The 12,984-nt window shown below is 41.1% G+C and overlaps 1 protein-coding gene and 1 non-coding gene across 2 annotated transcripts; one reads left to right on the forward strand and one right to left on the reverse strand.

The window, feature by feature from the left end:
- Positions 1-642: 642 nt before the first annotated feature.
- Positions 643-714, reverse strand: trnae-cuc. The gene has a single exon. It is a non-coding gene; the product is annotated as a tRNA-Glu (tRNA).
- Positions 715-1,181: 467 nt separating this feature from the next.
- ppdpfa (pancreatic progenitor cell differentiation and proliferation factor a) lies at positions 1,182-4,550 on the forward strand. Its single transcript, XM_039008123.1, has 4 exons — positions 1,182-1,374; positions 2,920-3,101; positions 3,332-3,425; positions 3,595-4,550. The coding sequence occupies exons 2-4, from the start codon at positions 2,969-2,971 to the stop codon at positions 3,719-3,721; spliced, it is 354 nt and encodes a 117-aa protein (XP_038864051.1). The 5' UTR covers positions 1,182-1,374; positions 2,920-2,968; the 3' UTR covers positions 3,722-4,550.
- Positions 4,551-12,984: the final 8,434 nt, after the last annotated feature.

Raw genomic sequence — 12,984 nt, forward strand, 5'->3', positions numbered from 1 at the left:
CACCTAATTTTCCATCTGTAATCTTATTACAGTATACTCCCTTAATCACTTTCACCTGATGTCATTGTCCACACTATCCCATCAGACATTAAACATTTGTAGGATGTTGATGAATGAATAAATTACCAAATACAGTTTCTATGGATTCCATGTGGGCTATGCAGAGATATTTAACTTTTTTGTTGATGTTGGAGTGGGGTGGGAGAGATTTAAAATGTCATACTGTGAATTGAATGTCATCAAGGTACAAATGTTTTTCTACAATTTTATAGGATGTAGCTTCACTTTTGAGATAGGAGTAATGCATTTTGTATAGCTTTGTCAGTGTTGGTTCCAACCATTCATTAATTTAAAATGGTAAATAGTATTTCCAATATCCAGCTATTTATATTGTCCTGTTGATTGAAGGAAAATATTACTGTTAGCTTATATCCTGCTACTGCATTCTAAGAACATAACAATCCCAAATGTACAGTGAAGTATTTTTGTACTTTGAGAATTTTTTATTAAAACGTATTATATGTGGTCTGGTCTCATGTGTAATGATTTTGGATAACATAACTTACGGTTAGCATAACGAGATACATAAACATGATTATTGCTGTTTCACATTGACAGTCATTTTTGTCAAAGAAAAATGTGTTCCCTGACCGGGAATCGAACCCGGGCCGCGGCGGTGAGAGCGCCGAATCCTAACCACTAGACCACCAGGGAAGGTTAAAATAATTGATTACAATATAGTTTTTAACCTTGAAAATCCGAAGATATTATACAGTTCTTTTAGGAACAATTGTTACACTTGTCTGATTCCAAACAACTTACAAACACTGAAAATAATAAATTCTGATAATGACATCATGGCATATGTTCTGCTAGAGTTATGATTCATTCCTAAATGCGAAATTCCACGCCATAGCTAGAAAACCAAATTAAAACAATGAATCAGAACATTCACTGGGTTAAAGTTCGCTGACTTATAATCAGTTCTTCGTGTTGTTTATTGTTTCCACAGAATTGACGTGGCAAGGGCATTGCAACCAAATGATTGTGATTTCATTGATTGCAACGCATGTTTGTGCTTGCCTTGCCTTGCCTAGTGCAAACGCTGTATAAAAGTGCCCTGTCCACGCCCATGAGCAGCTCGTCCAGTAGGCGTCATATTCTGCACTGTATAAAGCTACCTGCCTTTCGCTCTTCAGTAGCCTGCCTATTCCTACAATAACGACACCATAAAGACCTTGAAGGGTCCTTTCAGAGAATATACCCACAAATGGGCAATAATAGTCCTTTAGTGTAATTCACTGATCTTTGCCAACCGACCCTCATCCTCAATCCTTTGTTGTTTTTCAGCATCACCAAACGCCAAGTAAAAAGGTAAGATTGATTTGATTGCTTTTAGATTAAGGCAAACAATATGGGCCTCTGACTATGCCATCTTCAATGTCAATTGTATAACCTATATTTTCTAATAATGGACAATGTATTTCCAATCCTATATATTAACCTATTAAAGAAAGAGCTATGGTACTAAATGATATTGTATTTATTGTCCTGGCACAAATCATTACAAATTCACATTTCACATTGTCTTTAATAATGTAATAGGTATGTGGTATGTGGATTTTGACTGCTGATGTTTTAGTCTCTTTGCATCTACATTTTATCTGGATAGTCTGTTGTTTATTATGCACCTGCCAGTGCCACTGTCATTTATTGTACTGCACATGAGGTTATATTGTATTGGTCCCCTGCTGGCATTGTCTTTGCTCCCTAGGATCCTTGGGACCTCCCTACTCTAAACCCTAACCCTTACCCTAACCTTAACCATAACCTAACCTTAACAATATACACACATAAAAAAATATCAGAATGAGCAATGTCAGAGTCCGGAATATAAATATATATGTATATACAGTTTGGACAGTACATGAATATAAAAGGTGTGTACAGCAGTAGTTATAAAGGTTGAGCCTTGACTAGAATACAGTAAAACAGTATGAATATAATGTGTAATGCGGATGCATATTCACACACATCTAATGTGCCCCACAGCAGTAAACATTTATTTAAACTTTATTTTTCCACTGTGTGAAGGGAATTGGTTTATCCTTGAGATGTTTTATTTGCAACTGCCTATGTAGCACAGACGAGAATTAGGCTGGCAATCCCCAGCCATCTGGACAAGAGCTTCTGTCCTGTTTGGACCGGTTCGGACATGATAGAACTGACTTAGCATCGAACATGTAATCATGAGGTTGCTTCTCAGTAAACTATTCACTTTTGCTTATAGTAATGTAGTTTGGTTGGGGAGTAAAATCACATTTTTGGCATGTTTCATTCCACTGCAGTGTTTGAGATGTCAGTGTGAGTGATTACCACAGTTGAACTGTTGGCAACCTTTCTCTTAGAAAAAGGTTTTTGATTCCTGTATAGTCCTGCTTACCGCTATATTCTGTTTTTCGAGTGGCTTAGTCAGTACCTTAGAGGTCCTGTAGCGGCTAGCCCCAGTGTTGAGCCCTGCCACGCACCTAGCCGGTACACAGCACTCTGTTTCCTGGCTAGGTTCCCGGAAGTTGGGACATTATACCTGCAAACCCCAGCCCCGCACTGTCCAGTTATTTTCAGAACATGGTGTTGAAATCAGACTCTCAACTGTTGACCTCTCTAAGCCAACATTGAGACCTGCCTATAATAGGCTAATGATATGCTTCTGTTAATGGATGATGCTAGTAATCATGAAATAGGTCGTCAATTTGCACAAAGGCTTTTGCACAGCTTTTTGTCTATGTTCAGGATGTTGTGTTATGGCACATTCAGTGAGATCTCATCCCAGTATCACTTGCCTCTACTTGCAAGGTTCCTGTTTCCACACTCGTAATAACCCATTCTTCTCTCTCTCCTTTCCTCTCTCTCCCTAAGGTTTCCCATCTTCCATCTTTGAGCGTTTTTGAAGGAAAGGTTGAAGAAAATGGCAGCAATTCCATCTACCGGCTCTCTCATCGCCACCCATGATTACTACAGAAGGCGCATAGGATCCACCTCTAGCAACAGCTCTTGTGGCAGTTCTGAGTACGCTGGCGAAGTCATTCCACACCCCCCAGGTACAGATGATCAGATAACTGCAACGGTGCCTCTGAAATGGCACCCTATTCTCTATATAGTGCACTACCAAGGGCCCTGGTCAAATGTAGTGCACTATGTAAGGAAAAGGGTGCCATTTCAGACAACTCTCACTCTAACAAATGCCTTTAATTAGGAACATATCCTATATCTCTCTGTGCAACTTGATCTGACCAGGTTCCTAATCTTCCTTTTGTATTATTTTTCTTAGGTCTGCAGAGACAGGACTCTGGTCACTGGTGGTCTTCTTTCTTCTTTGCAAACAAACAGAACCAGCCTGGCAGCATGGTTGGATCTGAACAGAAGTGAGTTCACTAACCTAAGAGTCACATAAATTAATCAAATCCATGCATGGTTTAAATGTTGTGCTTGATTTCTCCTTTCTTTGTAAAATGTCTAATTTTGAGTAACCAGTTGTTAGGCCTAATTGTAGCCATGTACCTCTGTCTAAACAATATTTCCCTCTTGTTGCAGGAGTGGAACATACACGGTGAACAACGGTCGGGTGACTTGTATTGCCAGGGAGATGGTGTTGAAGAGGCAGCTCAGTGAAAGCAGCGACTCTGGGAAGATGGAACATGGGAGCCCACCACCCTCCTAATTCCTTCTCCTCAACACCCAACATCCCACTCCTCACCACCCCATGGAGATGGAGGCAGCGGAGACTACTTTTTTTTACCTTTTAGTGATGGAGGCTGCTTTTCCTCCCTCTTTGTTTATAAGTAATATATTCTATCTTTTTATAATTAAAGACTAAAAAAGACAAACAAATTTTTTTCCCCCCCAGTGTCTGTCTGATATGCTTTTTGCTGTTAAATAAATCAAAGTATTTAATACTTTTTTCTTGAATTGTATAAGTCCCTAAATATTTTATTTTATATATTTTTTGTTAATATTTTTGTTTATATAAACTTTACACACAGAAAAGATTAGGGCAGAAATTGCTCTCTAGTTATTTCACCTGATTAGCCTAGTTAGTGAGAAAGTGTAGTTTATAATAACTTACTTTCTATAACAAGCGTGAATATTCCTATAACTCATAGCCACTATATTGAACATGTGAAGTGTCCATGGCTCTGATGAAAGGGGATAGACAGACTTTAGAAGGAGCAGTTCTGGCATCCACAATATGTAACCCGATAACAATCCTGAGAACTCCATTGTCAGGTTTGTTCATGTCATTACTGATGTGTAGAATCTGTATTACAACATGCTGCTAGCCAGTGTTGATGTACTTGCTGAATGGAATTAACACGGTTAGGCTGCAATGTGATTAGCAACAGCTAATTGATAAAGACGATGGCTTATATAATACATTACACCTGTTCTGTTCTGAAATATAGATCAACCACCTGTGGAACATTCTGCGTTATTGCAGTCATTAACATTGTTTCGCACAACCTCTTGGGGATAAAAGTGAATGTCAACTATATTTTTGATACAGTCTTTCTATGATCTCAACATATTGGCATGGTGGAGTCAACACCTAGTTATATCAACAAGGATCCGATAAAATACACTTTCAGGATTGTTCATTAAAGCATGGAGTTAATGGGAAGAGTTTACTAGTTTTACACTGACTGAAGTCATCAACAATGTTTACTCCAGTTACTGTAGTTAACCATTTAATTGAACCTACTGTATAGTTATACAAGTTATTCTCATTGAGATAAAATCTATTTAGCAAAAGAGACCTGTAGACATGGCTCTTACATACAGTGTCACACCCTGACCTCTTTTTATGTCTCTATTTGGTTTGGTCAGGGTGTGATTTGGGGTGGGCATTCTATGTTTTTGTTTTCTATGATTTTGTATTTCTATGTTTTGGCCGGGTATGGTTCTCAATCAGGGACAGCTGTCTATCGTTGTCTCTGATTGGGAACCATACTTAGGTAGCCCTTTTCCCTCCTTTCTTTGTGGGAAGTTAACGTTGTTTGTGGCACTTAGCCTTAAGCTTCACGGTTGTTTTGTATTGTTTATTGTTTTTGTCGGCATCATCCTAATAAAAAGGAATATGTATGCTCACCACGCTGCACCTTGGTCCAGTTCTTTTGACGGCCGTGACATACAGGCTACATATAGTTGAAGTCAGAAGTTTACATACACTTTAGCCAAATACATTTAAACTCAGTTTTTTACAGTTCCTGACATTTAATCCTAGTAAAAATTCCATGTCTTAGGTCAGTTAGGATCACCACTTTATTTTAAGAATGTGATATGTCAGAATAATAGTAGACAATGATTTATTTCAGCTTTTATTTATTTCATCACATTCCCAGTGGGTCAGAAGTTTACATACACTCAATTCGTTTTTGGTAGCATTGCCTTTAAATTGTTTAACTTGGGTCAAACGTTTCGGGTAGGCTTCCACAAGCTTCCCACAATAAGTTGGGTAAATTTTGGCCCATTCCTCCTGACAGAGCTGGTGTAACTGAGTCAGGTTTGTAGGCCTCCTTGCTCGCACACGTTTTTTCAGTTCTGCCCACAAATTCTCTATAGGATTGAGGTCAGGGTTTTGTGATGGCCACTCCAATACCTTGACTTTGTTGTCCTTAAGACATTTTGCCACCTCTTTGGAAGTATGCTTGGGGTCATTGTCCATTTGGAAGACCCATTTGCGACCAAGCTTGAACTTCCTGACTGATGTCTTGAGATGTTGCTTCAATATATCCACATAATTTCCCCCCCTCATGATGCCATCTATTTTGTGAAGTGCACCAGTCCCTCCTGCAGCAAAGCACCCCCACAACATGATTCTACCACCCCCGTGCTTCACGGTTGGGATGGTGTTCTCCGGCTTGCAAGCATCCCCCTTTTTCCTCCAAACATCACAATGGTCATTATGGCCAAACAGTTATATTTTTGTTTCATGAGACCAGAGGACATTTCTCCAAAAAGTACGATCTTTGTCCCCATGTGCAGTTGCAAACCGTAGTCTGGCTTTTTATGGCGGTTATGGAACAGTGGCTTCTTCCTTGCTGAGCGGCCTTTCAGGTTATGTCGATATAGGACTCGTTTTACTGTGGATATAGACACATTTGTACCTGTTTCCTCCAGCATCTTCACAAGGTCCTTTGCTGTTGTTCTGGGATTGATTTGCACTTTCGCACCAAAGTACGTTCATCTCTAGGAGACAGAACGCGTCTCCTTCCTGAGCGGTATGACGGCTGCGTGGTCCCATGGTGTTTATACTTGCGTACTATTGTTTGTACAGATGCACGTAGTACCTTCAGGCGATTGGAAATTGCTCCCAAGGATGAACCAGACTTGTGGAGGTCTACAATTTTTTTTCTGAGGTCTTGGCTGATTTCTTTTTTGATTTTCCCATGATGTCAAGCAAAGAGACACTGAGTTTGAAGGTAGGCCTTGAAATACATCCACAGGTACACCAACGATTGACTCAAATTATATCAATTAGCCTATCAGAAGCTTCTAAAGCCATGACATCATTTTCTGGAATTTTTCAAGCTGATTAAAGGCACAGTCAACTTAGTATATGTAAACTTCTGGCCAACTGGAATTGTGATACAATGAATTATAAGTGAAATAATCTGTCTGTAACCAATTGTTGGAAAAATGACTTGTGTCATGCACAAAGTAGATGTCCTAACCGACTTACCAAAACTATAGTTTGTTAACAAGAAATTTGTGGAGTGGTTGAAAAACGAGTTTTGACGACTCCAACCTAAACTTCGGACTTCAACTGTACGTACATGTTACATGTTGTGACATAGCCTACAGTACATGTTGTGACATAGCCTACAGTACATGTTGTGATGCACAGTGTGATATGTATAGCACCAAATAGTTATTGCGGTCGCTTAAGCGTTTCATTTATGCATGGAAGATATTCTGTGCGCATGCACAATACACTTTCACGTTCTTGCCATGCTGACAGATCTGTAACTGGAGAGGAATCAACAATCTGTCAACATCGGAGTTGATAGAGCAGGTGCATGTGTCTTGAACCAGGCTAACCAAACACCAAATCGGTGTAAAAATATCTACAATCTCCAAAAAACAGTAGTTGTTTTGTTTTGCAGACTGACCGTGAAACTAAACAGAAAAAAATAAGGTTTGAGAAGCCACTGTACAACCGGGAGAGCTTTAAGAACAGAATCTTGAACTTATCTTACTCAGCCACTGGAACATAGGAAATGAACATAACAGGCCAGAAAAACGGTAGGAGCAATCCTTATTAACAGTTTAAAACGGGTTCAAACAAAACAATAACCTGGAACAAAACTAAACATGTGACTGACAAAGATTGTTCAGAGCACCTGACCTGTGTCAATGTGTGATTTAAAGATTAAGCACCTAAATACCATTGCCTCAACAAACACCATAACCTTCAACAAATACACTCAACGCCCCCTCCTCCCCCCTGCCCTCCCTGTTGCTATTCCTGACTTAGCATTTCTAATTATATTCCAGTCTCTAAATCTGTCACACCTACAGACATGGGAATCTCGCATCCAGCACACGCATGGTCCGAGCATGCGCTGTGACTGGCACTCCTTATTTTACCTCAGAGGACAGAGGATATTGTAGGTTACCCTGCTCAAAGTTTAGGGGAGCACAGTATGTGAGAAAGAGAGAGGGGGGGGGTCGAGAGATAGAGAGACACAAATATCACTTTCACTACCGTATGAAAGGGCGAGAGGTAAAGACAAACAGACAGAGAAACAGACATTACGTAAAGTGGGTAAGAGGTGAGTGGGTTCAGATATCATTTTTATATGTGGTCTCAGGTTGGGCCTTGTGTGGCAGCAGGCCCGGTAGTCCCGGATAGACAGTCCCTCATCATGGGCTCAGTGATATAAGGGGAATCTGGGGCAAACCTATAGCAGCTGCCTGGCCGAGTCTGAGCTGTGACTCACTAGATCTACTGAGCTAGAATGCAGCCTCCAAACTTTCACAGTAGAGTTGGGAGGTGGAGGAATGGAGGGGATGTGGGATGACGGGGTTCTCCACATCACACAGAATATTACAGTAACATGGAGTCTATTAGGCGTGGGACACAGAGTTAATATTACTCTGGTTGGGTGTTTTTTGTATTTTGTATTAATTATTTGTGTACTTGTTTGACATTTTACTGCATATTTAGAAGCTAGTAACATAAGCATTTTGCTACACCCGCTATAATATCTGCTAAACTGTGTATGTAACAAATAAATGTTGATATGATTTGTTAGGGTTAGGTTTAAGGTTGAGGGTTAAAGTTGAACTGGGATGTAGACATGAAGCTAGGGTTAGAGTTAGGGTTGAGATTAGTGTTAGGTTGAACTGGGATGTAGACATGAAGCTAGGGTTAGACTTAGACTTGAGGTTAGTGTTAGGGTTGAACTGGGATGTGGAGACGAAGCTAGGGTTAGAGTTAGGGTTGAGATTAGTGTTAGGTTGAACTGGGATGTAGACATGAAGCTAGGGTTAGACTTAGACTTGAGGTTAGTGTTAGGGTTGAACTGGGATGTGGAGACGAAGCTAGGGTTAGAGTTAGGGTTGAGATTAGTGTTAGGTTGAACTGGGATGTAGACATGAAGCTAGGGTTAGACTTAGACTTGAGGTTAGTGTTAGGGTTGAACTGTGATGTGGAGACGAAGCTAGGGTTAGAGTTAGGGTTGAGGTTAGTGTTAGGATGGAACTGGGATGTGGACATGAAGCTAGGGTAGGGGTTAGGGTTAGGTTTAAGGCTAAAGCTAAGGCCAAGGTCAGGATGTTCTCCCCTTTAACCCTTTAAACAGAATAAACCAGTAACCTATAAGTATTATGAGTGGGAAAGAACACATTGTTTGTATCACTGTCTCAGTTGGTTTGTGGCTAGGGCCACCAATCTCTGAACGCAGGGAGAATGTGTACACACTGGGATCATGTATTGAGTATTTGCACATGTCCCAATGTGAAATTTCAACATAAACACAGAGATCCCGGAAGTGATTGATGATTGATAAGCTCAGTTACGTCTTTACGCAACAACAACAGAGGGCTCCTGGCAGTAAACTAACACTCAGGTCACCTCCACATGTTTCTGGGAAACTCAGAAGCATAAAGTGATAAAGAATAAACTCTGGAGAATAAGTTGTGTAATACAAATAGTAAGTTAGTGTTATAATGCTATAATAATATGTTTCTAAGAATATGTTTCTAAGAATATGTTTATAAGAATACTGTTATGATTCAGTTATAACGCAACCCCAATCAGCATCAGAGGTCTGATAAATTGCTGCATGTGAAACATGGTAGAGGGAAATCCAGCCCATGCTTCTGGTACCTTCTCGGCAGGTCAAGACAGGACTAAGTTCTCCCTCCAACTGGATGCTTGGTCCATTTCCGTGCCCTGATTGTGAAATTGCTTTTGCTTTTTGATCCTAGCCAGACATGTAACCGTAGGCAGCCAGAAACATGTAACCTATTCGTTCAAAACCTCTACTCAGTCGCCATTAAATGTAAATATAATTGTCCCTAGAATTTCTGAGCAAACAGCTGGAGGCAGGGCTTTCTCCTATAGAGCTCAATTTTTATGGAATGGTCTGCCTACCCATGTGAGATGCAGACTCGGTCTCAACCTTTAAGTCTTTACTGAAGACTCATCTCTTCAGTTGGTCATATGATTGAGTGTAGTCTGGCCCAGGAGTGTGAAGGTGAACGGAAAGGCTCTGGAGCAATGAACCGCCCTTGCTGTCTCTGCCTGGCCGGTTCCCCTCTCTCCACTGGGATTCTCTGCCTCTAACCCTATTACAGGGGCTGAGTCACTGGCTTACTGGTGCTCTTCCATGCCGTCCCTAGGAGGGGTGCGTCACTTGAGTGGGTTGAGTCACTGACGTGATCTTCCTGTCTGGGTTGGCGCCCCCCCTTGGGTTGTGCCGTGGCGGAGATCTTTGTGGGCTATACTCGGCCTTGTCTCAGGATGGTAAGTTGGTGGTTGAAGATATCCCTCTAGTGGTGTGGGGGCTGTGCTTTGGAAAAGTGGGTGGGGTTATATCCTGCCTGTTTGGCCCTGTCCGGGTATCATCGGATGGTGCCACACTGTCTCCTGACCCCTCCTGTCTCAGCCTCCAGTATTTATGCTGCAGTAGTTTATGTGTCGGGGGGCTAGGGTCAGTCTGTTATATCTGGAGTACTTCTCCTGTCTTATCCGGTGTACTGTGTGAATTTAAGTATGCTCTCTCTAATTCTCTCTCTCTCTCTTTCTTTCTCTCTCTCGGAGGACCTGAGCCCTAGGACCATGCCTCAGGACTACCTGGCATGATGACTTCTTGCTGTCCCCAGTCCACCTGGCCGTGCTGCTGCTCCAGTTTCAACTGTTCTGCCTGCGGCTATGGAACCCTGACCTGTTCACCGGACGTGCTACCTGTCCCAGACCTGCTGTTTTCAACTCTCTAGAGACAGCAGGAGCGGTTGAGATACTCTTAATGATCGGCTATGAAAAGCCAACTGACATTTACTCCTGAGGTGCTGACTTGTTGCACTCTCGACAACTACTGTGATTACTATTATTTGACCATGCTGGTCATTTATGAACATTTGAACATCTTGGCCATGTTCTGTTATAATCTCCACCCGGCACAGCCAGAAGAGGACTGGCCACCCCTCATAGCCTGGTTCCTCTCTAGGTTTCTTCCTAGGTTTTGGCCTTTCTAGGGAGTTTTTCCTAGCCACCGTGCTTCTACACCTGCATTGCTTGCTGTTTGGGGTTTTAGGCTGGGTTTCTGTACAGCACTTTGAGATATCAGCTGATGTAAGAAGGGCTATATAAATACATTTGATTTGATTTGAAATACTTATTTTATTAGGCCATTGCTCAGGACCCCATTTGAACTGAAGAGGCCTGTGAAATGAAGTAATTTTCTAATTTAAATGAAGGATTGCATTTTAGGGAAATAGTATTGACATTTCTTCACATGATTTCTTCACATGATGCAGAATACTCTCAGTTCTTTGGAATGGATACACCTGATAATAACTTTACGCACACTAACTTAGTCAATTGCAAAGAGATTGTCCACTTGGACTGAGGTAATTCACTCAAACACACAGGCTATTAGCAGATGCTGTATGTATGGGCACACTTAAAGCATCTGTGAAGCTCAAAAAAATCGCACAAATCTGCAGTCAGTGCTGTTACTGTCAATTGGCCATTGTTCTATGCTGCGCCCTCGTGGCTGTTATTGGTTTGCTGAAGTTTAAATGGACTGGACTTTCAGTCTCCCTGCTGCTGCATTCTGTCTCGTTGCTGAACTCCTGTGGACTTAGGCTGTCACTACGGTTCTTTGCATAGTGGTACACGGTCAGAAGACCTTCCCCAAAGCAGAGAGACATTTACTCTGTTCCCTCGTTCTCAGGTGTTGTTTGATGTTTTGCATCTTATGACATCATCATTCTACTGGCTTCCAGAGCTGGATGGACTGGAAATGCTGCATAATTATCTCTACACGACAGATTAAGTATACACATTTTAAACGTATTTGAGGCCTTGGAAGGAGACAGTGAATAGTTATGTACTTCAACTCATTTTTTAAAAAGTGATTGGCAAGGCAAAGGTAAATGTGACAGAGTATGGACAAATCTTTATAACTGTGTTGGAGTCAGTGGATATAGGCACATTCAGGAGGTGCAGCAGCTCAGATAGTGACATCGAAAAGTATTATGTACAGCTGCATCCGTAACCTGGTCATTCTGTAGTTATTATATACAGTATCTATATAAAGAGAATGAAGGCCTCACCATGGCAACAGAGCACATCTATCCACAAGGTTAATCCATCTTTCCAACTCTATCTCTCCATATCTGTCTCTCCATCTCTCTCAAACATTGTCTGCACTACATTCCCAATCCAAGAAATTAATCAAAGTAGCCAAGTTTCAGTTTTATTCAGTTACTGACATCTCTGAAGAGAAGCTTGCAATTCTGCTGTTGGTAACCAACATTTTTTACCGTAGCGTTGACGTTACACTGAAAAAGCGCTATTTCAAAACAAGAACAAGTCCCTCATCATTAGTGATATGTAAGAGGCAGAGAACATCCTGCCTGGGCGGCATTGCATGAAACAAACAGATGAAAATGTTTCTGCCTTTTCTTTTGTCTTTTTAGTCGCTTCACATATATTAATTCATATTTATACCTATAAACACTTTTCAAAAAAATCTAAATATTCAGTCACATGTACTGGAAAAAGCTCCACTTTTAAATCACAATGATAAATGTACAAAACAATGATAAACGTTTCATATAAATGTTATGGTAACAGGTAGAGAGACTTTACTGTCATCAGTAAATATCATAATGGAACAAAAATAAACTCAGAGATTCAGCGTTTCCTGAGGTTCTTGTGTTTCCCCTTGAGGACCAGGAGAGGGGAATGGCTTTTACATCACATCACTGAGGAGCTGTTACGAGAGGTCAAAGTGTACCTTATAACAACCAGGGAATGTGATCACAATAGAATCATCATAGAATGAGTGGCTACCATTGCGTTTGAACTACTGTAATCCTCCTACCGTTATATTATGTTGCTCAGTGATTGAGTTACATGCTAATGATCCTTTTGACTTCACCCGCCAGAAGCTTGTTAAAACACGGCTATTCAGAAGGGAAAAGGTGGCTGGGTTATCTGCAATCGTTCAATAGGAATCTGTGTATCATTATGCTACTGATAAATCTGACAGAGGTAGGCTATTCATGGTGCACTTTGAACTGGCATGACGCTCACTCTCACTCCTGAATCCCTAAAGAGTCTGATGCTATCAGCCATCACCAGATACCAACCCCAACCTGGTTGTCTTAGTCTAGCCTCACTTCGACCATGTGAATGTCATCTGACCACCTTTCAAAGCAGTCACATCTGTCTGCATTTGATATAATGCA

This window comes from Salvelinus namaycush, chromosome 14 (genome assembly GCF_016432855.1).
Source record: "Salvelinus namaycush isolate Seneca chromosome 14, SaNama_1.0, whole genome shotgun sequence".
Taxonomy (NCBI): Eukaryota; Metazoa; Chordata; class Actinopteri; order Salmoniformes; family Salmonidae; genus Salvelinus; species Salvelinus namaycush.